The sequence below is a fragment of the Callospermophilus lateralis genome, chromosome 5 (assembly GCF_048772815.1).
Source record: "Callospermophilus lateralis isolate mCalLat2 chromosome 5, mCalLat2.hap1, whole genome shotgun sequence".
NCBI lineage: Eukaryota > Metazoa > Chordata > Mammalia > Rodentia > Sciuridae > Callospermophilus > Callospermophilus lateralis.
In genome coordinates, this window is record NC_135309.1 from 109734509 (window position 1) to 109761762 (window position 27254).

The 27254-nt window shown below is 34.0% G+C and overlaps 1 protein-coding gene across 1 annotated transcript in view; it reads right to left on the bottom strand.

The window, feature by feature from the left end:
- The window catches only part of Ankrd31 (ankyrin repeat domain 31), a 196902-nt gene that overhangs the window by 135829 nt on the left and 33819 nt on the right, over positions 1–27254 (bottom strand). Inside the window, 6 exon segments of the mRNA XM_076857689.2 lie at positions 91–233; positions 1106–1261; positions 17738–17844; positions 18389–18666; positions 21055–21612; positions 23680–23723. Of these exon segments, the coding sequence (XP_076713804.2) occupies positions 91–233; positions 1106–1261; positions 17738–17844; positions 18389–18666; positions 21055–21612; positions 23680–23723 (1286 nt within the window).

Sequence of the window (27254 nt, forward strand, 5' to 3'; positions counted from 1 at the left end):
ATTCCCTGTGTTTTTCTGTTGTATGGTCCCAGATATATTTAACATTTGCAGAACACAATATTTACTCTGCAAACAAAATCATTCAAGTACCTTATAATGTCCATTTATCACAGCATCATGTAGAGGAGTGATCTGGTTCATTCCTTTGATATTTACATCTGCTCCACTTTTTAATAGTTCACTTGCTGTGCGATGAAATCCTCTTAAACTAGCTTCATGAAGTGCTGTCCAACCTGTTATACAAAAAAGAAATGACATTTGTTTATATTTGACATCTTAATAATGTTTTGTGCTTGCCCTTAAAAATACTAATTTTATATTGTTTCTTTAAAAATATTTTGACTATATAAGACAATATAACATAACCATGAAAGCACCCTGTATTATATAGTGGATTCAATAAATCTGAAGGACAAATCAAATTCCTCTCTCTCAACTCTGCTGTGGAAAAATATGAAAAAAGTCAAATATTTTAAAGTATTCTTGTATTCCCAAAGCACCATTCAGACTGGCCCAGTGCTATTCAGTTTGTTAAGTACCTAAGTATCTTTACTCACTCATCTCCAGAAGAACACATGATATTCTCCACACACGGAAGACTACACCAGACACCCAGCCTTACAGAAAGACTGCTGTTTTCTGAACGACCTATCCGAACCTCTTTACCTCTATATTCTATTCTCTCCATCTCCCTGGTCATCATTACTCCTGCTATATATCTACCATTTTGTCACAAATCTCCCCTTAACCCCCAGATAAGGGTACCTTCAGTTTCTTCCTGCTTTTGACCGCATTTCTCCTCCAAAGTTGAACCCATAGTGACAATGACCACGCAAAACCAGACTCAGGGACCATCTGTATAATGGCACTGTAGATGGACACCTGCCACAATCTTTGAAGAAATATAATGCTCTTTTTCTGCCATTCACCCTCCTCACCTTACCCTCTTCCCTGAAGATAATGGCAAAAGAGCTTCTTAAGCAAGAAAATTACAAGAAAGCTTTAGGACTTGCCTTAGGCCCACTCTGCTATACTTTCATGGCAGTGATTCTGCTAAACCTACAAACCACTATCAGGAAAACTAGAGGAGGTAACCCTAACTTACCAGCATAACTTGGCTGATTAACATTTGCACCTTTTTTAATACAAAGATGTATGAGATCAGCATCATTGTGCAGAGCAGCCTTATACAATAAGTTCTCTCCAAAAACGTTTTTCCGGTTTATGTTAGAAAGACGTAGTTTATTCATCTTCATTTTTTCTGAAATGAGGGGATGAACAAAAGAGAAATAACTCCTTATTTGAAAACCAGGAGAAACAAGCAACTGGATGATTCCACTAAACACTCTGGAAGTGTGGAATATTATGTTATGAAATGGTATTTCATCTGTTAATCCTAACATGGTTGGAGTTGAATCTAAGCTCTACATACAAAAATGGAAAAAATGACAAATGTTATTAGTTTTAAAATATTTTCAGTAAATTAAAAATCCTGATAAGCAGTGTATATTAATTAAAACTCTCATGAGAAGTACATATTGAGAAGACTAATCAATTATTTTCTTAAAAGTTCTCATAAAAATAGCCGGGTTGGGCTGGGGATGTGGCTCAAGCGGTAGCGCGCTCGCCTGGCATGCGTGCGGCCCGGGTTCGATCCTCAGCACCACATACAAACAAAGATGTTGTGTACACCGAGACTAAAAAATAAATATTAAAAAAAAAAAAAATAGCCGGGTGTGGTGACACATGCCTGTAATCCTAGCAACATGGGAGGCTAGGACAGAAGGATTGTGAGTTCAAAGCCATACTCAGCAACTTGGCGAGGCACTAAGCAACTCAGCAAGACCCTGTCTCTAAATAAAATACAAAAAAAGTGTGTGCTCCAGTGGTTAAGTGCCCCTGGGTTCAATCCCCTACACACACACACACACACACCCACACACACACACACAATCTCATAAAAATAATTATTTAAATCTAGAATTAAGTATCATCTGCCATGGTTTGGATCTTGAATGTCCTTCAAAAGTCCATATGTTAGAGTAGTGTCCTAGGGTGGTACTACTGGGAGGCTGGAGGACTTTTTAAAGGTGGGCCCTGATAGTCATGCTCTCTTAAGGGGATAGTGGAACTCCCATCCCTTCCTTTTCTTCTCTTTTGTTTCTTGCCCATGATGTAAGCAGTTCTGCCCCACCATGTGCTCCTGCCACAGGTCCAAAGCAACAAGACCAACCAATAGTGGACTAAAACCTCAAAACTGTGAACCAAAATAAACCTTTTCTCATTAGAAGTCAATTATCTCAGGTATTTATTGCAGTGACAGAACTAACACATTATCAAACTTTATAAAGTGTTAGAATATCTAATAAAGTCATGATAAGACAATCACAGAGGTACAAAAACTAATCCCAATTAGACCAGAAAAGGGAATGCTAAATTTTCTTTGCTAAAAGTATCTGTCATGAAATTAAATAAAGAATTATGGCAATAGTTTATTTCCTAAGCCAGGAAATGCACAATTAGAATAATTTTTCAGATGATACATACCAAGTATCAATTCTCAATTATGTCTCCTAAAATGCTGAAACTCCTCATTTTGATAATCCAAATTCTGTCAATATGGGGAGGAGGGATGCTATCCTAAATTTCAGGATAGTTTTGATAATACCTTTTCCAAGCTGGATCTAGCTAACCAGATCCATTTTAAAATCTCTTAAAGCTAACTGAGTACTACAGCAACATTCTTAATGGACTGCATTTTAACTGCCTTGCTTTTTATTGAACTCACTTCATTTAGTTTTACTGTAAAACAAACCTAACTGCTGAATATTTAACCCTACTTTCCTATTCCCCAGAGTACAAAGCATTCTCCCATCAGATAATCTATATGCTTACCAAGAAACTGTGGTGCTTACTCCAAAATCTGTTTGCACCAGTTGCACTTCTCTTCTATTATAATTATGTAATTTATTAAAAACAACAAATTAAGAATAAATTTTTTTTCAATGAAAACTAAGTTATGGAAGACATTTATTCCCAGTCATGACTAAATAACTGTTTGGAATTACCCTGCCAGGGTCAACAACTTGAAGGCCCACAAAATACATGGGGAGACCTATTTTCAAGCATTAGAAAACAGGCAGTTCAGATTTATGACCCTCTGAAAGGAAATAAACAAGGTGATCCCTAAGATTACCCTGGCTTCTTGTTTGGATAAACTTTCCAGAATACAGTACAAGTGGGATAGGAAGAGCAGAGTAAGGTGATCCTGCTCATGAGGAGACAGAGTTAGAGAATGGGGAGGCTAAGGGGGTTAGAACTTGTAAGGTAGGGCACAGAAATGAGAGAATAGAGGAAAGGCCACACAACTCATAAAGTTGCTCTTTGAGTTATTATCTGTATGATAAACTGCTCATGTATAAAGGTGAGTCTCCCTGAAGTTGGGCAAGAATAACTACTGAAAAGCCATAACAACTATCAGGCTCATGTAAGGTTGGGAGACATTCACAATCCCACCAGCCTAATTAGAGACACTCTGCAGACCAACCAGGGCATTTAAAAAGAGACGATTCCCCCCCACCCCGCACTCACCCAAAGGGCCATGTCTCAGTCAACAGGGCTAAACTAGTCCTAAAATAAAGATACATTACATCTGCATAATGAGGATTTTTTTAAAGCATTAAAAGAATTAAGTTAATCTTCAAGTAACCTGATTACCAGCTAAAACAAAATCCAATACCATCTTAAAAAATACATTCAATAACATTTTGTTGCATATCCAATTATTCTCCATTACATTCATTGCCCTTGTGCCTCTGTCAAAACCCAGTTGTTAATAAATACATGGTTTCATTTCTGAACTTTTTGTTCCATTAACCTATTTCCCTATCTTGATGCCAATGTCATGCTGATTTGATTATCATAGCCATATAATAATGCTTGAAAACAGGTAATTTTAGCCTTCCAACTTTGTAATTTTTCAGTTATTTTGCTACTCTAGGTCCTTTACATTTCTAAATGAATAGTTCATGACTTTCTACAAAAAAAAAAAAATTCAGGAGGCATTTTGATTGGGATTTCTTATGGTTTGGATGTGAGGTGTCCCCCAAAATCTCATGTGTAAGACAGCACAAGAAGGTTCTGAAGAGAAATGATTGACTGTAAGAGTCTTAACCCAATCAGTGATTTAATCCCATGATAGGGATTAACTGAGTGGTAACTGAAGTGGTAGGGTGTGGCTGGAGGAGGTGGGAATTGGGCTGTGGCTCTGGGTATATATTTGTGTCTGACAAGTGGAGACCTCTCTCTGCTTCCTGTTGGTCATGTGACCTGCTTCCCTCTGCCACAATGTTCAGCCTCACCTGGAGCCCCCAAGGATCTTGAGTCCTGAGAAATGGAGCCACCCTTCTATGGACTAAGACCTCAAAAACTGCGAGCCCTAAAATAAAAATTTTCTACCCTAAAATTGTTCTGGTCAGACCCTTTAGTCACAGCAGCAAAAATCGCTAAGACAGGATTCTATGCACTCCATAAATAAATCTGAGTAAAGAAATAGCTTAGCAATATTGAATATTGAATATTGTGACTGAAGAACAAGATATTTGTCTCCAACAAATTTTCTTTGACTTTTCTAGGTGATATTTTATAAGTTTCAGTGTACCTATCACTTATATCTTTTATAAGATTTATTCCTATTTTACATTTTTTATTTTATACTCCTGGTTTTCAAATTTTAAATTATAGTTTTTATTGCTAGAATATAGAAAATAATTGATTTTGTAGATCTTGAATCCTACAACTTTGCTAAGCTAAATTATAATAGTTTATAATTTATAAATATGTTTCATTAGATTTTCTGCATAGATGATTATGCTGTTTGTAAATAAAGACAGCTTTAATTCTTCCTTTCCAAACTGGATGCCTTTTCTTTTTCTTTCTGATTTAACTGGCTATAACCTTCAGTATAATATTACACCAAAGTGGTAAGAACAGATATACCTGCCTGTCTTATTTCTGATCTTAGGGAAAGAATTTAGTCTTTCACTATTAAATATAAATTGTTTTCTGGAGACAGCTTTTGTCAGGTTGGGAAAATTTCCCTGTGCTCCTAACTTACTAAGAGTTTTCACTAGAAATGAAATTTTGATGTTGTCAAATGTTTTCTCTGCCTCGTATAGTTCTTTATTTTTTAGCTTAATATAATAAATCATAGTGAGTGGTTTTCAAACATAAAACCAATGCTGCATTCCTGGGATAAACACCATTTGGTGATGTGTTATATTATATTGGATTTAATCAAATTTTGTTTAGAATTTTTGCAACTACATTCATGAAGGATATTAGTCTATAGGTCTCTGGTTTTATAATACCTTTGATTTTGGTGTCAGTTTCATAGTGGCCTCAAATATGAGTTGGGAAGTATTTCCTTTTGGTTTTAGTGGAGAGTTTGTTTAGAACTCCCTTAAATGTTTGGCATAACACTGAAAGTGTTACAAACTGAATTGTGCCTCCTCCAAATTCATAGGCTGAAGTCCTAATTGGATAAGTTTGGATTCAAGAGTGTGTGTGTGTGTGTGTGTGTGTATGTGTGTGTGCGTGCGTGTGTGTGTGTGTGTGTGTGTATGTGTAATACATTTTTTTCTGTGAACTGCTTATTCATTTCCTTTACATATTTTCTTGTTCTTTTTCCTTTTGTTCTCAGCTTTTATTATCAATATTTTGATATACAAAAAGTTACATTTAATGTGTACAACTCAATGAGTTGAGAGGTAAGTATATATGCATGAAATCACCACCACCATCAAGGCTCACTGACATATCCATTATATTCTTTGGCCTCATAAAAAATTTTGCATGCTAATAAAATAAACCCCTTATGCAATATACTAATATTTCTGCTCTGTTTGATGTTTGATCTTCTTTAGGGTACATTTCTATACATTTTTTTTTTAATGTATGAAGTCAATTTTATAATTCTTTTCCCTCCTAGCTCCTTTCTGGTTTTGACATGCAAAAAGACTTTTCCACACCAAAATTATAAAGAGGTTCATCTATGTTTTCTTCTAGAGTGTTTTGTTTTTGTTTTCACTGAAATCTTTGATCAACCTTAATAATCCACTTAAATTTTTTTAAAATTTCTTTTTAGTTGTTGATTGATATTGATTGATTGATATGTGGTGCTGAGAATCAAACCCAGTGCCTCACACATGCTAGGTAAGCACTCTAAACCATTGAGCTACAACCCCAGCCCCCTAATATCCACTTAAGAATAAGAAATGTTAAAGGGACCAAATTTTGTTCATGTTTTTCACTATTTATTACTTTCTCTTGCTTTTTACCACCAATTTAAGACTTCATCTTTATCACATAGTTGCATCATATTCCCATACCAGTGCCAAATTACTTTAATTTCAGTAGCTTTCTAATATACCTTTTTTCATTTTCCAATATATTTTTATTGATTCATTTTAACATAAAATAGGATTCATTTTGACATAATTATAAAAGCAAGAAATATAATTTGTTCTAATTCAGTCTCCAGTACTTCCCCTTTCCCTATCTTCCTCCCTCCTTGTTTCCTTCCCTCTTTTCCACTAACTTTCTATAATTTATTTACATTTTTTTAAATTAGTGTTTTGTGGCTATAAATTATGGTGAGATTCACAGTGGTATATTCATATATGTTCATAGGAAAGTTAGGTCAGATTTATTCTACTGTCTTTTCCTATTCCATCCTTCCTCTCTTCTTTCATTCCACTTTGTCTACTTCATTGGTCTTTCTTCTATTTTTTTTACCACCTTCCCCCATTTGGATTAGCTTCTGCATATCAGAGAAGACATTCGACCTTTGGATTTTTGGAATTGGCTTATTTCACATTGCATGACAGAATCCAGTTCTATCATTTACTGGCAAATGCTATAAAGTCATTCTTCTTTATGGCTGAGGAATACTCCATTGTGTATATATACACCACATTTTCTTTATCCATTCATCTGTTGAAGGGCACCTACATTTGTTCCATAGCTTAGCTCTTACGGATTGAGCTGCTATAAACGATGATGTGGCTGTGTCTCTGTAGTATACTGATCTTAACTCTTTTGGATATATAACAAGGGTCAAATGGTGGTTCCATTCCAAGTTTTCTGAGGACTCTCCATACTGCTTTCCAGAGAGTTGCACCAATTTGCAATCCCACCAGCAATGTATGAGTGTACCCTTTTCCCCACATCCTCACCAACACTTATTGTTACTTATATTCTCGATTGTTGCCATTCTGATTGGAGTGAGATGGAATCTCAATGAAGTTTTAATTTGCATTTCTCTAATTGCTAGAGATGAACATTCTTTCATATATTTGTTGACCATTTACATTTTTTTCTGTAAATTGCCTGTTCTATTCCTTTGCCCAATTATTAATTGGGTTCTTTGTTGTTTTGGTATTAAGTTTTTGAGTTCTTTGTATATCCTGGATATTGATGCTCTATCTGAAGTACAGGTAGCAAAGATTTTCTTCCATTCTGGAAGCTCTCTTCATCCTCTTGATTGCTTCCTTTGCTGTGAAAAAGCTTTTAAATTTGATGTCATCCCATTTATTAATTTTCTATTTTATTTCTCGTGCTTTAAGAGTCTTGTTAAGGATGTCAGTTCCTTAGCCAACATATTGGCCTATATTTTCTTCTAGAAGTGCAGAGTTTCTGGTCTAATTCCTAGGTCTTTGAACCATTTGGGGTTGAGTTTTGTGCAGGTGAGAGATGGGGATTCAATTTCATTCTACTACATATGGATTTCCAGTTTTCCCAGCACCATCATTTGTTTAAAAATAGGCTATCTTTTCTCCAGCATGTGTTTTTGGCACCTTTGTCTTATATCAGATAACTGGATTTATGTGGGTTTGTCTCTGTGTCTTCTACTCTATTCCATTAGTCTTTGTGTCTGTTTTGGTGCCAGTACCATTCTATTTTTGTTACTATAGCTCTGCAATATAATTTAAGTCTTGTATTATGAAGCTTCCTGCTTCACTTTTCTCACTAAGGATTGCTTCTGCTGTTCTAGGTCTCTTATTTTCCCAAATGAATTTCAAAACTGCTTTTTCTAGTTCTGTGAGGAATGTCATTGGAATTTTAATGAGAGCTACACTAAATTTGTATAGTGTTTGGGTAGTATGACCATTTGGACAATATCAGTTCTGCCTATACAGGAACGTGGGAGGTTTTTCCATCTTCTAAGTTCTTCTTCAATTTCTTTCTTTAGTGTTTTATAGTCATTTACCTCTTTTGTCAGATTGATTCCCAAGTATTTTTTAAATCCAATCTGCTTACCCCTATGTGTTTTGATTAAAGAGTTTAGACTGTTTACATTCAATGTTATTATTGAGATGATTTTTATTTCCTGCTATTTTGATTTATTTCTAATGTTTAAATTGGACTTGTTTCTCCTTTAATTGACTATTCTCCTAGTGGAATTGCTCCCTATGCTGGTTTTCATTCTTATTCTTTATTTCTTCTTTATGAAAATTTTGTTAAATATCTTTTCTAGTACAGGCTTTGTAGTTATGAATTCTAGCTTTTGTTTTTCATGGAAGGTTTTTATCTCATCTACAACTCTGAAGCTTAATTTTGCTGTTCAGTATTCTTGCTTGGCACACATTTTCTGTCAGAGCTTTGTATATACTATTTCAAGCTCTCCTGGCTTTTAGGAGTTGGGTTGAGAAATCAGTTGAAATCCAGACAGGTTTACTCCTAAATGTGACCAGTCTTTTTTCTCTTGAAGCTTTTAAAATTCTGTCCTTATTCTGTATGTTAGGCATTTTCATAATAATGTGTCTTGAAGTGAATCTCTTGTGATTTTCTATATTTGGAGTTATATGTGCTTCTTGTATTTGAATTTCCATCTCATTAGTAAGCAGATTGGATTTAAAAAAATAATTGGGAATCAATCTAACAAAAGAAGTAAATGACCTCTACAATGAATACTACAGAACACTACAGAAAGAAATTGAAGAAGAACTTAGAAGATGGAAAAACCTCCCATGTTCCTGAATAGGCAGAACTGATATTGTCCAAATGGTCATACTACCCAAATACTATATGGATTTAATGCAGCTCCAATCAAAATTCCAGTGACATTCCTCACAGAACTAGAAAAAGCAGTTTTGAAATTCATTGGGGAAAATAAGAGACCTAGAACAGCAGAAGCAATCCTTAGTGAGAAAAGTGAAGCATATTATTTCATTTAAAAGATTGTGCACATTTTTTAATTTGTATTTCAGAAACTTCATATACCCCAGTGAATCTTAAATTTGACCTTTCAGTGTTATCCTAGATTTCTTGAATTTTCTGTTCATGGTTTCTTAATATCTTTTCTCTTTTTAAAAATTTTTTAATTTTTAAATTTGTTTTAATTAGTTATATATGACATTAGAATGCATTTATGCACTTTGATATATCACACATAGATGGGATATAATTTCTCATTTTTCTGAGTGTACATGTTTCAGAATCATAGGGCCATGCATTCACATATATACATACAGTAATAAAGTCTGTTTCATTCTACTGTCTTTCCTATCCCCACATCCCCACCTCTCCCTTCCCATCACTTCCCTCTACCTAATCTAATGTAACACTATTCTTCCCTAGTGCCCCCTGCCTTATTATGAATTAGCATCTGCATATTAGAGAAAACATTAGGCCTTTGGTTTTTTGGGATTGGCTTATTTTGCTTAGCATGATATTCTCCAACTCCAACCATTTACTGACAAATTCCATAATTTTACTCTTTTATAAAGCTGAGTAATATTCCACTGAGTATATATACCATATTTTCTTTATCCATTCATCTATTGAGGGACATCTAGGTTGGTTCCATAGTCTAGATATTTTGAATTGAACTGCTATAAACATTGATGTGGCTGCGTCACTATAGTATGCCGATTTTAAGTCCTTTGGGTATAAACCAAGGAGTGGGATAGCAGGGTCAAATGATGATTCCATTCCCAATTTTCTGAGGAATCTCCATACTGCTTTCCATAGTGGTTGTACCAATTTGCAGTTCCACCAATAATGTATGAGTGTACTTTTTTCACCACATCCTTGCCAACATTTATTGTTGCCTATATTTTTGATGACCGCCATTCTAACAGGAGTGAGATGAAATCTTAGAGTAGTTTTGATTTGCATTTCTCTAATTGCTAGAGATGTTGAACACTTTTTCATATATTTGTTTATCAATTGTATTTCTTCTTCTGTGAAGTGTCTGTTCAATTCCTTAGACCATTTATTGACTGGGTTTTTTTTTTGGTGTTAAATATTTTAAGTTCTTTATATATCCTAGAGATTAATGCTTTTTGGAGGTGGATGTTGTATTTTCTCCCCATCTGTAGGCTCTTTCATCACTTTATTAATTGTTTCCTTTGCTGAGAAAAGCTTTTTAATTTGAATCCACCCCATTTATTAATTCTTGATTTTACTTCTTGAGCTTTAAGAGTCTTGTTAAGGAAATCAGATCCTAGGCCAATGTGGTGAAGATTTGGGTCTATTTTTTCTTCTACTAGGTACAGGGTCTCTGTTCTAGTGCCTAAGTCTTTGATCCACTTTGAGTTTATTTTTGTGCAGGATGAGAGACAAAGGTTTAATTTCACTTTGCTACATAGGGATTTTCAGTTTTGCTAGCACCATTTATTGAATAGACTATGTTTTCTCCACTGAATGTTTTTGGTACCTTTGTCTAGTATGACACAACCATATTTATGTGGGTTTGTCTCTGTGTCCTCTATTCTGGACCACTGGTCTATAAGCCTATTTTGGTGCCAATATCATGATGTTTTTATTATTATAGCTCTATAATATAGTTTAAGGTCTGGTACGATGCCTCCTGCTTCACTTTTCCTGCTAAGGATTGCTTTAGCTATTCTGGGTCTCTTATTTTTCTAAATAAATTTCAATGTTTGCTTTTTCTAATTCTATGAAGAATATCATTAGGATTTTAATAGGAATTGCATTAAATCTGTATAACACTTTTGGTAGTATGGCCATTTTGACAATATTAACTTTGCCTATCCAGGGAGATCTTTCCATCTTCTGAGGTTTTCTTCAATTTCTTTCTTTAGAGTTCTGTGGTTTGCCAACCAAGAATTTTATATATAGCAAAATTAAGTTTCAGATTTGAAAATGAAATTGAAACATTTCATGATAAACAAAAATTAAAAGAATTCACAACTAGAAAGCCTACACTACAGAGCATTCTCAACAAAATTTTCCATGAGGATGAAGTGAAAAAAAAAGTGAAAACCAGCAAAGGGAGGAGCTACACTAAAGTGACAATCAACCAAATGAGAAACTAAGACAAATCAAAAACCAGAAATAAATCAAAATGACAGGGAATACACATCATGCTCAATGATAATCTTGCATGTTAAGAGCCTAAACTGTTAGATTTAAACTGACTGGCAGATTGGATTAAAAAGCAAGACCCAACAATATGCTGTCTTCAAGAGACTCACTTCAAGGGCAAAGACATCCACAGGCTGAGGTGAAAGGATAGGAAAAACCTTCATATGGATTCACTCATATGGATTGCATAAACAAGCAGGGGTTTCCATTCTCATTTCAGATAAAGTAGACTTCAAACCAAAGTTAGTCAGAATATACAAAGAAGGACATTCATACTTCTTAAGAGAAGTATATATAAGCAGAACATAACAATTATAAATTTTTATGCCCCAAACAATGGAGCATCTATGTACACCAAACAAACCCTTCTCAATTTCAAGCATCAGATAGAACACAATACAATAATACTGGGTGACTTTAACATACCTCTCTCACTACTGGACAGATCTTCCAAACAAAAACTAAATAAGGAAACTATAGAACTAAACAATACAATCAATAATTTAGACTTAACAGACATATATAGAATATTTCATCCGTCAATGAGCAAATATACTTTCTTCTCAGCAGCACATGGCTCCTTCTCTAAAATAGACAATATCTTATGCCACAAAGCAATTCTTAGCAAATACAAAAAAGCAGAGATAATACCCTGCATTCTACCAGACCACAATGGAATGAAATTAGAAATAAATGATAAAATAAAAATAGAAGCTACTGTAACAAATGGAGACTAAATAATACACAATTGAATGATGAATGTATAGTAGAAGAAATCAAGGATGAAATAAAAAAATTCTTGGAGGTAAAAGAGAACACTGATACAACATATCAAAAATCTCTGAGACACTATGAAGGCAGTACTAAGAGTAAAGTTTATTTCGCTGAGTGTATTCATTAAAAGAATAAAAAGTCAACAAATAAATGACCCACCACTACACTCCATGCCCTAGAAAAAGAAGAACAAATCAACACCAAAAGCAGTAGCAGACAGGAAATAATTAAAATCAGAGCTGAAGTCAATGAAATTGACACAAAAGAAATAATTGAAAAAATTGACAAAACAAAAAGCTGATTCTTTGAAAAAATAAATAAAATAGATAAACCCCTGGCCATGCTAACGAAGAGAAAAAGAGAGAAAACTCAAATTACTAAAATACAAGATGAAGAAGGAAATATCACAATGGACACATCTGAAATACAGAAGATAATTAGAAACTATTTGGAAAATTTATACTCCAATAAAATAGAAAACATTGAAGACTGACAAATTTCTAGAGACATATGACCTACCCAAACTAAATGAGGAGGTCATACATGATTTAAATAGATCAATTTCAAGTAATAGAAAATGCAATCAAAACCAACCAAGAAAAGCCCAGAACCAGATAGATTCTCAGCCGAGTTCTATAAGACTTTCAAAAAAGAATTAACACCAATATTCCTCAAAGTATTCCATGAAATAGAAAAAGAGGGAACTCTTCCAAGCTCATTCTATGAGGCTAATATCACCCTGATACCCAAACCAGACAAAGATCCATCAAGAAAAGAAAACTTCAGACCAATATATCTGATGAATATAGATGCAAAAATTTTCAATAAAATTCTGGCAAATTGCATACAAAAAAACATATTAAAAAGATAGCACACCACAATCAAGTGGGATTTATCTCAGGAATACAGGGTTGGTTCAACATACAGAAATCAATAAACATAATACATCATATTAGTAGACTTGAAAAAATGATATGATCATATCAATTGATGCAGAAAAAGCATTTGACAAGATATAGCACACCTTCATGTTCAAAACACTATAAAAACTAGAGATAGTAATAACATACCTCAACACTGTAAAAGCTTTATATGCTAAACCCAAGGCCAGCATCATTCTAAATGGAGAAAAATTAAAAGCATTTCCTCTAAAAACTGGAACAAGACAGAGATGCCCTCTTTCACCACTTCTATGTAACATAGTTCTTGAAACTCTAGCCAGAGTAATTAGATAAAAAATTAAAGGGATACAGATAGGAAAAGAAGAACTCAAATTAGCACTAATTGATGGCAATATGATTCTATATACATAGAAGGCCCAAAAAATTCCACCAGAAAACATCTAGAACTAATAAAATGGATTCAGCAAAGTATTCAACACCCATAAATCAAACACATTCCTATATATCAACAAAGAATCCACTGAAAGAGAAATCAGGAAAAACTATTCCATTCACAATTGCCTCAAAAAATAAAAAAAAAAAAAAATACCTGGGAATCAATCTAACAAAAGAGGTAAAAGACCTCTACAATGAAAACATCTTTTCTTTATGGTCAACTTTATTTTTAAGATTATATGCTTTGTCTTTAAGGCCTGAAAAATCTATCTTCAAAGTGATCCAATCTGTTGGCAATGCTTTCCACTGAAGTTTTAAATTGGTTTACTGATTTCTTAATTTTGAGGATCCCATTTGGTTCTTTTTCAGAATCTTTTATTGAAGTGATCTTTCACTTACTGTGTTTTCTCTTTGATTTTTACTTCTTACATCTTCTTTTAGCTCATAGAGCATACCAACTATGAACTTTTTAAATTCTTTCTTTGACATTTTCTCCACTATAGTGTCAATGAAGTCTGTTGTTGAAGCATTATAAGCTGTTTACGATGGTTTGTTCTCTTGCTTTTTCATATTGTTTATATCAGTATAGTTCTCACTTCTTTTACATGAAAGACTATTTTGTGAGCTTCTTTCTCTTAAGAGCCCTGGGTTGAGTAAATATCTAGATAATAAGATTTTAAGTCAATGTGTAACCTCTGATAATCCCAATATCAGCACAGCTTTAAGACATGTCACTGAGGGCTAGGGTTGTGGTTCAGTGGTAGAGCACTTGCCTAGCAGGTATGAGATACTGAGTTTGATTCTCAGCACCACATAAAAAATAAGTAAAATAAAGTTATTATGTCTAAGTACAACTAAAAATATTTTAAAAAATATGTCACTGAACCCTATTTACTATAATCACTTCACAGCCAAGCTTCTTTCTATTCAACCTTATAAGAAACAAAAATTTGTTGCAATTGTTCTCCATGGCTCCTCAAATTCAAGTATAAAACTATAATAAAGTTCTAGAATACATCAAAAATTAGTTATTAAATTTAGTAAAGTCACTATAACCTTAAATGTGGACTAAAGTGGGGTCAGAAGAAAGATAGGGCAAAAAGGAGAGAGAAAGACAAGAGAGAGAGAGAAGCTATAAAAGAATAATTACACCAAAGTAGAAAGGAGAAATAGATTAATGATTAGTATTTGAGGTAGTATCTGATTATGCAAGAAGATGGGCAGGGGGTAAGAAGAACAAGTATAAACTAGAGCTAGGAAAACAAAGTTAAGAAGATTGATTCTAATTAATGCTAAAAAACATTACATGAAAAATATTCAAACAGGTTGAAGGTACAATGTTGGTAATTGGATTAAAAATTCAAAAGTTATTTATAAATCAAGTTGACATTAGAGTTGTTTATAGTAGACCATATCAAGGCAAGGAAAATTTTTATTAAATTTTGGTTTGGATTTCATTGGGGTTTAGACATTTAGCAGATGTCCATCAGTCTTTGGCTGTGGATCTCTCCTAAGTTGCAGGGGCACAGGAGCCAATTCCCCAGTTGCTAGAACCTCCTACTAGCAACTTCTGGTTTATCAGCTCAAGGGCCTACAGTTGACCAGTTAGTGTTGTGAGTTGGCTGTTTCTATTGTGTACAGTAATACAAGATGCAGGCTTTGGAGTGTCCCTGTGATTGCTATGGGTCACTGTGTAGCTGCCCTGTCTACCAGATTCTTTTCAAAGTAGTGGAAATCCCCATGCCCATCTGTGAATTCAGGAACTCTGGCTGTGGGTTTTCCATGGGTGTTCTGTGGTGCAGAAGTATTCCCCTGATCAAGCTGCTCTCTGAGGTACTGTAGTGAAAGGTTTCTGGTGGCTCACCTGGACCATAGTCTCCACTGCCCCAGTTGTGAATGGTGGGCGTTGATTCCCTCTGTTTACTAAGTCTGATGCAATGTCCTACAAGTATTCAAACAATGCCCTGTCACTTGCCAAGTGTGACCACAGGTCAGGTTGTGCACCAGTTAAGGCTGGGATCAACCCCTTCCTGTTGCATAGATTCTGGTAATTTTCCGCTGGGCAGTTTCCCTCTGGAAACTGCAATCCCGGGGACCAACCCTAGGTTTCCCAGGGTGCCTTTCCCCAATGTCAGTGGTCTGGATTTGGTGAATCTGCTTTCCTTTGTTCAGGGCCACAGCTGCTTCATTGCTGTCCCTGTCTGAACTGAGTGAGTGGACGCTGCACAGAGCTTTCTGCCCTTGCCTGGGTCCCAGAGGCTGAACAGTGTTAGGTGCAATTTCTTGGTATAGTTCCCAGTAGCTCATTCTCCTTGGTCACAATAAGGGGATAAAAGAGGGGATTTCACTGATTTGGGGGTAGTAGTAGTCCTTCTAGAAGTTCTTTCCGGCCAGATTCTTAAGAGATCCCACTGCAAAGGACTTCCCTTTGGTTTAATTTGCAGCTGTCTGGGCATGGGAAGATGTTGTGCTGATTTAAGGAGGTGACTGGTCTGCTAAAGGCTCCAGAGATGACTGCAGACCCCTGGCTCAATTTTCTTTTCATAAATTTGTTTAAGTTGTTTACTCTGTTTTAAGGATCCATCTGTTACACTTGTGTTTTTCCTTTTAAGTAGGTGAGCTTAAGAGATTTTTTGGCTCCCCCACCATTTTCTCTCTTTGTTGCCCCTCCCCCCTCCCTAATCCCAGGTTCAAGTTCAGGATTAGGGGACTCTGAGCTTGTTTTCTACTCTAGTAATCTATCTTCCAGTCTTTCTAGATCTCAGACTTTGTAATACTGAGTCTTAGAACATTTATTTTGTCATCCACCTCTCAATTCTGCTCTTCCTTGACTACTTTCCTTCCATGTTGTAAAGAAATGGGTACTCAGTATCTAGTTCACTTCCACCATCTTCCTGTCTCCTCTAATATGCTTTGATATTATATAGAACAGGGTCCTGCCACTCTACCTTCCCTTTGCTTTTTTCAGAATTTTCTTATCTAGTTTTTCATAATTACTTTTCCAGCTGAAATTTAGTATCATTTTGTAACATTCCCATAGCTATCCTCCAGCTCTTTTTAAAAAAAAAAAACACCTAAACAATAAAACAATGAACAAATAAACAAAAATCTATTTTTGATAGAGATCTCTTGTATTTATTAAGTAATTAAGAGAGAAGTAAGTTTATTGTAACACGTAATATTTTTAGTCAAGAGCAAAGTTCTTCTTTCCATTTATTTGAGTCTTTTTATTTTAATATACTCAGAATTTGTAAGCTCTAGTCTTACAGGTATTTACCATATTTCTTAACACTGATGTAAGTAGGTATTGCCTGTCTTTTGTAACAATTATAAATTGGATATTCTCTTGTATTTCTAGTTAATAATTATATAAAATATATTAATTTTATCTTCTTTGGTTTATTTAATTTTTATTTTATTTTATTTATTTTGAATAATTTCAGGCTTATGGGAAAGTTATAAAAACAAACAAAGGGTTGGGGATATAAGTTTGTGGTAGAGCACCTGCCTAGTAGGTACGCAAAGCCTTGGATTTAATCCTTAGTACTGAAAAAAGAAAAAAAAAGAAGATCAAAGAATTCATTCATTGTCAACATTTTGCCACAACTTTAAACAGTCTACTTCCCTCTTCACTTATACATACACACACATAAAAAATAAAATGAGTACCTTTTATATACCATATCCTTTTACCATTAATATTTAAGTGTTTATTTTCTAAGAACAGGACATTCTTTTATATAACCCAGTATTATTATCAAATTCAGGAAATTTAACACTGATACAATCTGCAGTCCATATTCCAATTTTTGCCTATTTTCCACTATTATATTTTAACCAATGTTTCTAGATTCTCTTATTATATTTGAGAGGTTTTCTCAGTTCAATCTTTTAGGTTATATAGGAACACAGATAAGAGATAAGAACAATAACAATCTGGCTTTGTTCTTTTCTCCACTACTCTTGGTATAATTTCTCACAGTCTTGTTAGGCTGGTCAAATACCTAAATTTGAAAAGACTTCTGTATTTACCCTCTCCAAAACAGCCTATGAGCCAGAAGTTTACGATCAAATCCCAGTTATGTGTGATGCTGGAAAAAACCTTACCATCTCTGAAGTTCAGTTTCCTCATCAATAAAATGAGAAAGTTGAGATAGATAATCTTTGAATCTTTTCTACCATAATTGTTCCTATATGACTTAAAGAAATGGAGAAATACCCAAAATATGCCTTACCATTTTTTATTGAAAGTCGTTTATTTTTCCTGATCTGTTTACTCTTGAGTCTGGATGAATGGATACTCTTCCCTTTACCTTCAATCATTAAAACAGGATCTTGCATTCTTGAAAAATAAAGGTATTTTTTAAATTACCATAATTTTTCTACAGGCATTCATGAAAAATCATACCAAATTTTGACTACAATTTTAAAACTCAAAGATATTTTACTGAGCTGTTCTTAAGTATCAAGGCAGTTTTAAATATACAGATGGCTCCTGAGTTAACTACAGATGATTCTGTGACAGACATGCCATATTGCCAGTCTTCATAGATTTTAGTTCTCTTTGTGTTTCTCTCCTCTAGGTGTAGTTTCCTATAAATCTGAGTACGCTGAGTCTCCTATATATCACTTCCCAAATCAGGATGCCAGTATCCACTCTATTTCCCCTTTAGGGAAAAAAAAGGCAGGCTGTTTTCAAGAAATAAGGATTTGCTTAATGGAATGGCACTGATCAAAAACCGCAAAATAAAAAAAGCAGCAACATAAAAAATAATCAAGCTCTTTACTTAGGGGTAATTTTACACTGACCCTAACATTCTCAAGCATGTAATTATTTATTAGGTTCATAACATAACTGGAAACAAAGATTCAACTTAAGAGCATACCTGAAATTGTTAGTTGAAGATTTATTATTTATTTGATCCTCACAGCTAGGTATTTTTGGTAAAATCTCTTCTTTAATCTTACATATGTCATTTGTACAGTTTGCATCTCGGCTTACTTTCAGTTTTTCTAGTCTAGATGATCTTCTTAAACATGGAGTTTTCTGGTCAGCGGCATTTTCCATAGAATTTGAATTCCCTTTATTATTTAGTGGCTCACAAGAGGGGACATTTTGATGAGGCAAAATTGGTAACTTAAATGAACTTAGGTCTTCGACAGTCTGTAAAGATGTAATACATCCATAAATAATTATAATACTGAAAAATATTAACATTAGGAGAAATTAAGTTTGATCTTGTTCTTGGATAAAATTTATATGCCTCTTAAAAGATGAAAGTGCAAGAATTCACAGGCATGTCAACTAAATTATTTTAATAATAATTAATGTAATAATAGATAATATAAATTTAAAAACTTAAGATAAGAAAAACATAATTTAATAAAAATGATTTATTCAATACTCATCTGTAAAATTTAAGGGAAAAACCTAAGACTATTCTTGGTGCTTCAGTTTTATAGGAAATAATAAAAATGACAAAATCCATAAAAACATTAGAAATGCCATACTAGAGTTGGACATGATGTTGCACACCTGTAATTCCAATGGTTTGGGAGGCTGAGGCAGAGGATCACAGGTTCAAAGCCAGCAATTTAGCAAGGCTCTAAGTAACTCAGCGAGAGAAACCCTGTCTCAAAAAATAAAAATGGCTGAGGATGTAGGTCAATGGTTAAGTGCTCTTGGGTTCAATATCTTATACAAAAGGGAAAAAAAAAAAGCCATACTAGGCCAGATCAGTGGTCTACTTAGCCTAGTATTTTGTTATTTAGCAGCAACAATAAGGGACATTAAAACTTGTGGGACAAGATAATATATAACCTTATTTACACTGATTTAAAAAAGGTCACAATATAACCTGAATTGCTCTAGTTTTCCTTAATAATCCATTATAAATTTAATTTCCATGAAGATTTTTATTTTACACATATCATCTAAACATTTAGCTTAGTTATATATCCAGTTTGTAAAGGTTCAAGATAAAAATTTCAGTATTTTTATCACACCTGAATTAGAGTATTTAACTTGATCTGTTCTGTTCTAAGCACATCTCTTTTCTACTTTTAAAAGTTTTTTCTTTTATGTTGAAGACTTGCCAAGTTTGTGCTCCCTTTATGAGTACCTATCATAATTTCCCATACATTTTACTCATATTCCTTCTTTTCAGATTAGAGCACTACAATGTTTAATTTTTATCCCCTATCTCCATAATCAGTGTTTGTCCTTGTCTCTGTCTCTCTCTTAGTCCTATTATATCTGTTTTGGGATATGATAATCAGAACCCCCCATGTAGTATTATTCTAGGCATATATGTTGCAACATGAGCTCAGCATTGTTATCTAAATATTCCTAAGGATATTCACAGGAGCGTTTTGGTAATAGTCAAAAGACAAAGGAATCCAAATGACCACCATTAATGAATTGTTTAAATAAATTACAATATACTCATATATTGTAAGACATTTAGCAAGTTAAAATATTTAAGTAGTATTATATTTCCTGACACTGAAAAAATAACCAAGATGTATTATTAAATTTCAAAAATAAGTTGTAAAGCATTCTGTATAAAATCCCATGTGAGTAAAATAAACTTAAATAGACTATAACAGCAATAATTAGACATAGATGTACCAAACTGGTAAGAGTGAAAACTCGTAGTGGTGCATGCCTGCAATCCTAGTAGTTCAGGAGGCTAAGGCAGGAGGATTGCCAAGTTCAAAGCCAGCCTCAGCAATTTAGTGAGACCCTAAGCAACTCAAAATAAAAAAAGATGGGGGAGGGAGGCTGGGGATATGACTCAGTGGTTAAGCAACTCCCTGGGTTCAATCCCTGGTACGAAAATTTTTAAAAAGAGTGAAAACTCTAGAGTGGAACTGAGGCAAAGGAAACTTTTTGTTTCTATATTATTATTTAATGCTGTAATGTTTGATTTCTTTTAAAAATGAAGATTCAAATTGCCAACATGAAAAAGAAACTTGGAACGCAGTAGGCCATTGTAGGGCCTCTACATATAACATTGCTGGAATTCTGGCAGTATTCTCAGACACAGAAGGCAAAGTTCTGCTAAAGCTGGGCATTTTTCCTCCTCACCTGGCAGCTCAAGTATATACATTCTATAAATTAATGTGAGGTATCTCGTCTCTACTCTGAATCCAGGTAAACATAATGATTTTCTGAGCTAACAGAGAAATTTCTGGTAAAGAACCTTTCTTTCCTATATACACAAGAAAATTAATGATAAGCCTTCTCAGGTCTATTGGGGAAAAATCTTTTTAAGCTTCCTAACACCTTGAAAACTCAATGCAAGAACTTTTAAAAAGATCACTCTATGCCTCGAAATTAGAAAATATCTTCTAAGATGTTGATATTTGGGTAGAAGATTTGAATTTAATACAACGTAGATTTACTTGTTAAATGTCAACAATAAAAAAAGGCAAAATCATCAACTCATACTTGCACCTACTTGTTCCACTGCTAGACCATGTCCCGCAGCCCAGTTAAGTTGGAACTCTGCTCTAATGATAGAGTAGAATGAAGAGATTCAAAATTCACCTCTGCTATTTGTGTACAATCTTCATCAGTTTGGGACATAACAGGCTCTACTTCTAAACATCCATTTTCATCACTAAGATTGCTGCCTTCCTCTATTCTGTGACAGATGGGTCCCAGCTTGGTTTCTGACAATGTGTTCAGGGCTGCCAATAACTCTGCAGGTAATGTATCATCCTTTGTGTTTTCTAGCAAATCTCTGCTATAAGCTGATGAAGCGTTCAAAGGTATTTCTATGGAACTTGGGGAGTTAATCAATTCTCCGGGATCAAAATCATTCATTATTTCTAACAGTCTTTCCTCCTGGGTGCTGTCTGGTGATGTTAGCAACCTTTCTAAGGCAGACACAAAAGTTTCAAGAGAGCTTTCTTCATCCTTGGTTTCTTTAGAAGTCAAAGTCATTGAAACTTCCTTCCCAGGTTCAGAAAATGCATGTGGTACTGCTAAGATCTTCTCTTGCTCTGTTAATGATTTCTCCTTTACAGCAAGCATACCAGATACTGTAATAGCAGTACCTGCAAGAAGGCTAATTTCAGGGGAATCTCTGTTTTCACTTAGTTCCTGTATATTCCAAAAAGAAATTCCATCATTACAGCATATACAAGAAAACATTTGAAATTAAAAATTTATAGTTTTGTAATTTATTTTGTTTGTAAGTTGCCCTCAAAAAGTGGTTTTATCAACTGTCCTCCTCATCCTTAAGTAAAAAGAATATTCCTTACTACTTTCTTATACCAAATTACTAAAGACTGAATACATAATTAATCACTTAATAGTGGACCCAGTGTAACTTTGCCTGAACCATAGTTACAGATGGAAAATGATCAATTTAATTAAGTTTAAATTATCTGTGCTAATAGAAGACACAGATGCAACAGTTAAAGTAACAGGTCATTTCAAAACTTCATAGCAGTTAATTACAAAATTCTTTCTCGCCAAAGCTTGTATTTAGTTTTATAAAAATTATTAACTAGGAATAAAATTATGTCATTCACCTTATTTTTAGTCCCTATCTTTGTATTAATATACAATTAAGAAGTGAAAAGACTGAAGGACAGGAAATCCGAGGGGAAAATAGGAGAATTGAGGGTACACTCTTTGAAAGTATTACAAGCCCTCGTTATAAATTAATGGATCTGGGTTGTGATATTTTAAAGAAAATACACAACACTTACATTTCAAGCTACCATTACTTTTCCAAGATATTACTTTAATAAATAGATTGTGCCTATTCTCACAATGTTTATAATGTTCAAAATATTATTATAATCTCTCCTGAAAAACTGATTTCAAAATCAGTTGATAAGTCATTCAAGAATATAACATACTTTAAAGGTTTTGAATTTTTTCCAGCAACAAAAAACTAGTAATTTGCTTGACCTTAAATAACAGAATGGGTTTCAATGACTTTGGCTGTTTCCAAAAATCTAATCTACCACCTCTTTCACAGAATGCACTATTATTTTTTTAGCCTTCTAATATTTATAACACATGTTTATAAATAAAAAAGATTTATAAATAAAAAAAATTTGTTCTTCCACTCTTCTTTTTCTATCTGGCACCATTTATCTTCTATGAATACAGCATACAGAGCTTAAGAAGATATATTTATTTATTAGTAATACTAACTATAATTTGCTGGGAAAGCTAAAGAAATTTAAAAATGAATCAAGAACTAGATCCTACCCATTCTTTAAGCGGTATCTTAAGGCCTCCCTCCTATTTGAAGTCCTTATGTCTACTAAATATAAGGCACTAGGTATAACAAACAATCCCACAGAGTCTAGTATCTTGCAAGAAAAAGTCATCAGGGAGGCAGAGGCCATGTAGAGTTTTATAATTGTTTGAAAAATACTTGACAAAACAAAATTAAATCAGCTGCTTTACTACAGAACTTTTCAGAGCATATGCACTGTAAATATCTGACGAAACCTTAGGACACTATGTTCTTCATAGTTTTGTCCAAAAAAAAATCTTTCTTTTTCCTCAGAAGATCTATTAATGTCAGAGGGCAAGTAATTAGGAAATACTGATTACAGATAGTGAAAAATAAACACTAAAGAGAGAGTAATTACTTTGGTCAAGATTACCAGAGTCATCTGAAACAGATCCACAGAGGATAAAGGTCTTGAGCCAGTAATCAAAGATTTGTAAGGGAGTGAAGGAAGGGAGGAACACATATTTATTCAGCACTAATTAGGTGCCATATATTATAAACTTATTGCTTTCAATCCTTACAATAACTCTGAGAAACAGATATTGTCTATATTTTACAGATATAAATAACATAGCTGACTTCAGAACCTAGTTCTGATTCCAAAATTTATGCTCTTTCTCCTGTCTTCTGGCTCCTGACTTGAGAAAAAAAAAAAACTTGTTGGCAAGAACTGTATAAAATACAGCTGAGATGAATTAAGAAATTGATCAAGAAAACACTATTTTATTACAGATAAGGAAGAATAAATACTAGAAGAGGTTTTTGAACAAGAATGAATTTTTACCTATTGAAATGGTTTGGTCATATTACTGCCTTAGGAGAGGGTCTAAATTAGCTTAATAGTTTAATCAACATAATTTTTAAAAATCTAAGTCCATGATCTACATAGCTAATCTGTTATACAAACCAACCTCTTCTAGGTGTGACAGAACTTCAGTATTTTCAGCTTCAGGTTCTGGAAGAGAACATATGCTTTAATTCCAGTTTTATTAAAATACTAAATCCATACCCTCTCATTCAGCATTTTAAAATCACATAACTTGAACTCCCTCAATTAAAGTGACATTATAAAATATTTTATAAATATCTTATTATTATAAAATTATTTTCACTTTGGAAATGAAATTATAAAATTATTCCATTTCTGAAAAAATATTTTAAACAAGGCCAAATAGAACTACAATTATTCAGAATTAGTTTAGCTAAAACCCAGCCCAATTCTCTATTTTAGCTGAATTATTGTAAGTATTTCTAAATACACAAGGGAAAATAGTTATCTACTTTCTAAGTATTATTATCTCCTCCATTATAAGTCACAGAATTTAAATGAATTCATGCTATGTGGAGTTAGGCATGAACATTTCCTATAAGGCCAAAAGGAATCAAGAGCTCATTCTAAAGATTCAGAGGATGCTGCCTTGCCTCTGTGACTTCAGCTGTACTCCGTGTGTTCACCCGGACCCCTCTGAGCTCTGCTGGCTGACAGCAGTTCACATCAAGTTAATTTAAGAAGGATAAGGGGAAAAAAATTATTTCTCCTAACACCACACTCCCTTTGCCTTCTATCTTCATTATTAAGACTCAAGGATTCTAATATACTTGGGTGGTATTTAGGACTCACTGACATTTCAAGCATTTTTTTGTTTTATGTCATTCTATACTTATTGTATGTAAATAAGTTATAAGATACACCAAAAAATAGGCTGTATGAAGCTGGACTTGGTGGTGCACACCTGTAATCCCTGCTACTTGAGGCAGGAGGACTGCGAGTTCAAAGCCAATCTCAGAGAACGGTGAGGCACTAAGCAACTCAGTGAGACCTTGTCTCTAAATAAAATACAAAATAGAGCTGGTGATGTGGCTCAGAGGTCAATTGCCCCTGAGTTCAATCCCCAATACAAAAAAAAAAAAAAAAAGGCTGTATGCATAGTATCATCCTATCTTTTGTAAATGAATTATATTTTAAATGTATTGGTTCTTTTTAGTTATGATGGCAGAATCCATTCTGATATAATTATTAAAGCATGGAATATATTTTAGTTAGGATCTCATTCTTATGGATGGACATGATGGTGAGATTCATTGTGTTTCACAGAAAAAGAAATATGAATGGTCAGCAAATAAATGAAAAAATGTTCAACATCTCTAGCAATTAGAGAAATACAAATTAAAACTCCAGTCAGAAAGGCAGTATACAAAAATACAAGTAACAATAAATGTTGGCGAGGATGTGGGGAAAAAGGTATATTTTAAACAGGGCCAAATACTCTTACATTACTGGTAGGACTGAAAACTGATGCAACCACTCTGCAAAGCAGTATGGAAATTACTCAGAAAACCTGTCACAGAACCACCATTTAACCCAGTTATCCCTCTCCTTAGTATATAGCCAAAGGATTTAAAATTAATCATGTTTGAGTCATTCTTTCAGTTTCTTTTTACTAGGCAATATCTACATAGCTACTGTAAAAGCAAGTTTTATCTGTTGAACCTCAGAATATATCCTCTCAAGCAAGACAGGTGTTTCAGCTTATATTACTCATTGTGCATCAAGGAAGTCCTAACATGGAATGCTGTTTTAGGACAAAGTGCTGTTAGAATGCTGGCAAGCGCAATTTCCTTGCTCCTTCAACAAGGAGTTATTCTCCTTGTTGTTGTAGGGTCAGGCTACATGCCAGTTTCTGATTTTGGTGTCTTGACTTCTGTAAGATGATATGTTTTTATTACCCCTAGCCTATCAGGACTGTTATATGTAAATTGGTACATACCCGCTATAAAAGCTATTTTGCTGTGTGATAAAGCAGACACTGTTCTCTGAAACCATATCCCAAGGGATTTCTCTGTACCCTCAAGCTCCTCACAGTTGATGTTGGAGGGTCAAACCCCCCAGTACATACTAAAAACAAAAAGAATTGTTTTTTACTTTTAATGATGAAAATCAACTAGGATTTTAAAAATCATGGCATTCCACTTCCTCATAGATAATGAATAAAGTGAATAAAATCATAAGAATAATTTTTCTAACTTTGAAATCCTTTATGCTCACGTTTCACTATCCATATCTTAAGTTATTTGAAATTTTATGTCTCTAGTTGCTTAAAATTTTAATATCAATGAAAACATATTTTTTTCTGTGTTCCTTCTACTCCTCCATCCCCCTGGTTAAAAGAAACATTTGAAGAAAATTGGCAATTAACTTTGCAAAAAAGATTATATTTTGTTTGTTGGTTGGTTTGTTTGAATAAACTCTCAGGTCCTTGAGCAGGATTCAAAAACAGAAAAAAGGATTTCACCCTCTTTCTCCTTTGAATTATAAAGAATCTTCAAAGAAATCTTTTCCTATACTGTCTTTGATGTCACCATCAAAATGATCTTTTGTAACTAGACATGGTGGTGTATGCCTATAATCAAAACTACTCAGAAAGCTAAGGCAAGAGAATCATAAATTGGAGGCCAGCCTCAGCAAATTAGAGACACTGTGTCTCAAAATAAAACTTTAAAAAGGGCTGGGAATATAGTTCAGTGGCTAAGTATCTGCCTAGCATCTGAGGGGCCCTGGGTTGATCTGCAGCACTGAACAGGAAAGAAAAATATTTCTCTTATGTTAACATTTACTGTTTCAAAAATATGATAAATTAATAAAATATTTTACAGAAATTTCATTACTATATTAAAAACAAACATTTAGAAGGAATTCTCATATTTTCTTTACTGTTTCCATCAAGGTTTTTTCATTTAAAAAATTTTCATTAGAGCATTATAGTTATAGTTATACACAGTAGTAGGGTTCATCTCAACAAATTTGTACATTGATGGAATTCAATTTCAGTTCATGTCCTCTCCCTTTCCTTTCTTCCCTTTCCCATTCTCTTTCCTCTAATCTACTGATCTTCTCCACCAAGATTTAAAAAAAATTTTTTTAAATTAGATTTCAGTAAAATCTGATGCTAAAATATTCTCAGTGGGTACTAATTGGCCTTAGCCACCCCGACCCAGAAGTTTGTTTGTTGAATTGGTGGATAAACAAATAAATGAGTTAGGTAAGTAGATAGACACATAGACAGATCATTCACAAGAAGACCTGAAGTACAGACCCTAAAAAAATCAATCATGTAACCATACGGTCCTGCACCCATCATTCCACATGTAGGTCTTAGAGGCCAGATGTGCAATATGGCACTATTTAGGAGGGTTATATGACACAGACCAGGAATATCTAGGTCAAAATCAACAACGCATGTGTTCTACTTCCTGGGGAATGGAAGACTAGCATTTCCCAGGGCTTATCTCAAACTACACCATAGACTATAACTTTCAGAAATGAGTCGTTTTTTTTAAAAAAAAAATTATCTTTTAGATGTATTTCAACACAATACATTTATTTTATTTATTTTTATGTGATGCTGAGGATGGAACCTTGGGCCTGGCATGTGCTAGGGGAGTGCTCTACCGCTGAGCCACAACCTCAGCCCAGAAATGAGTCATT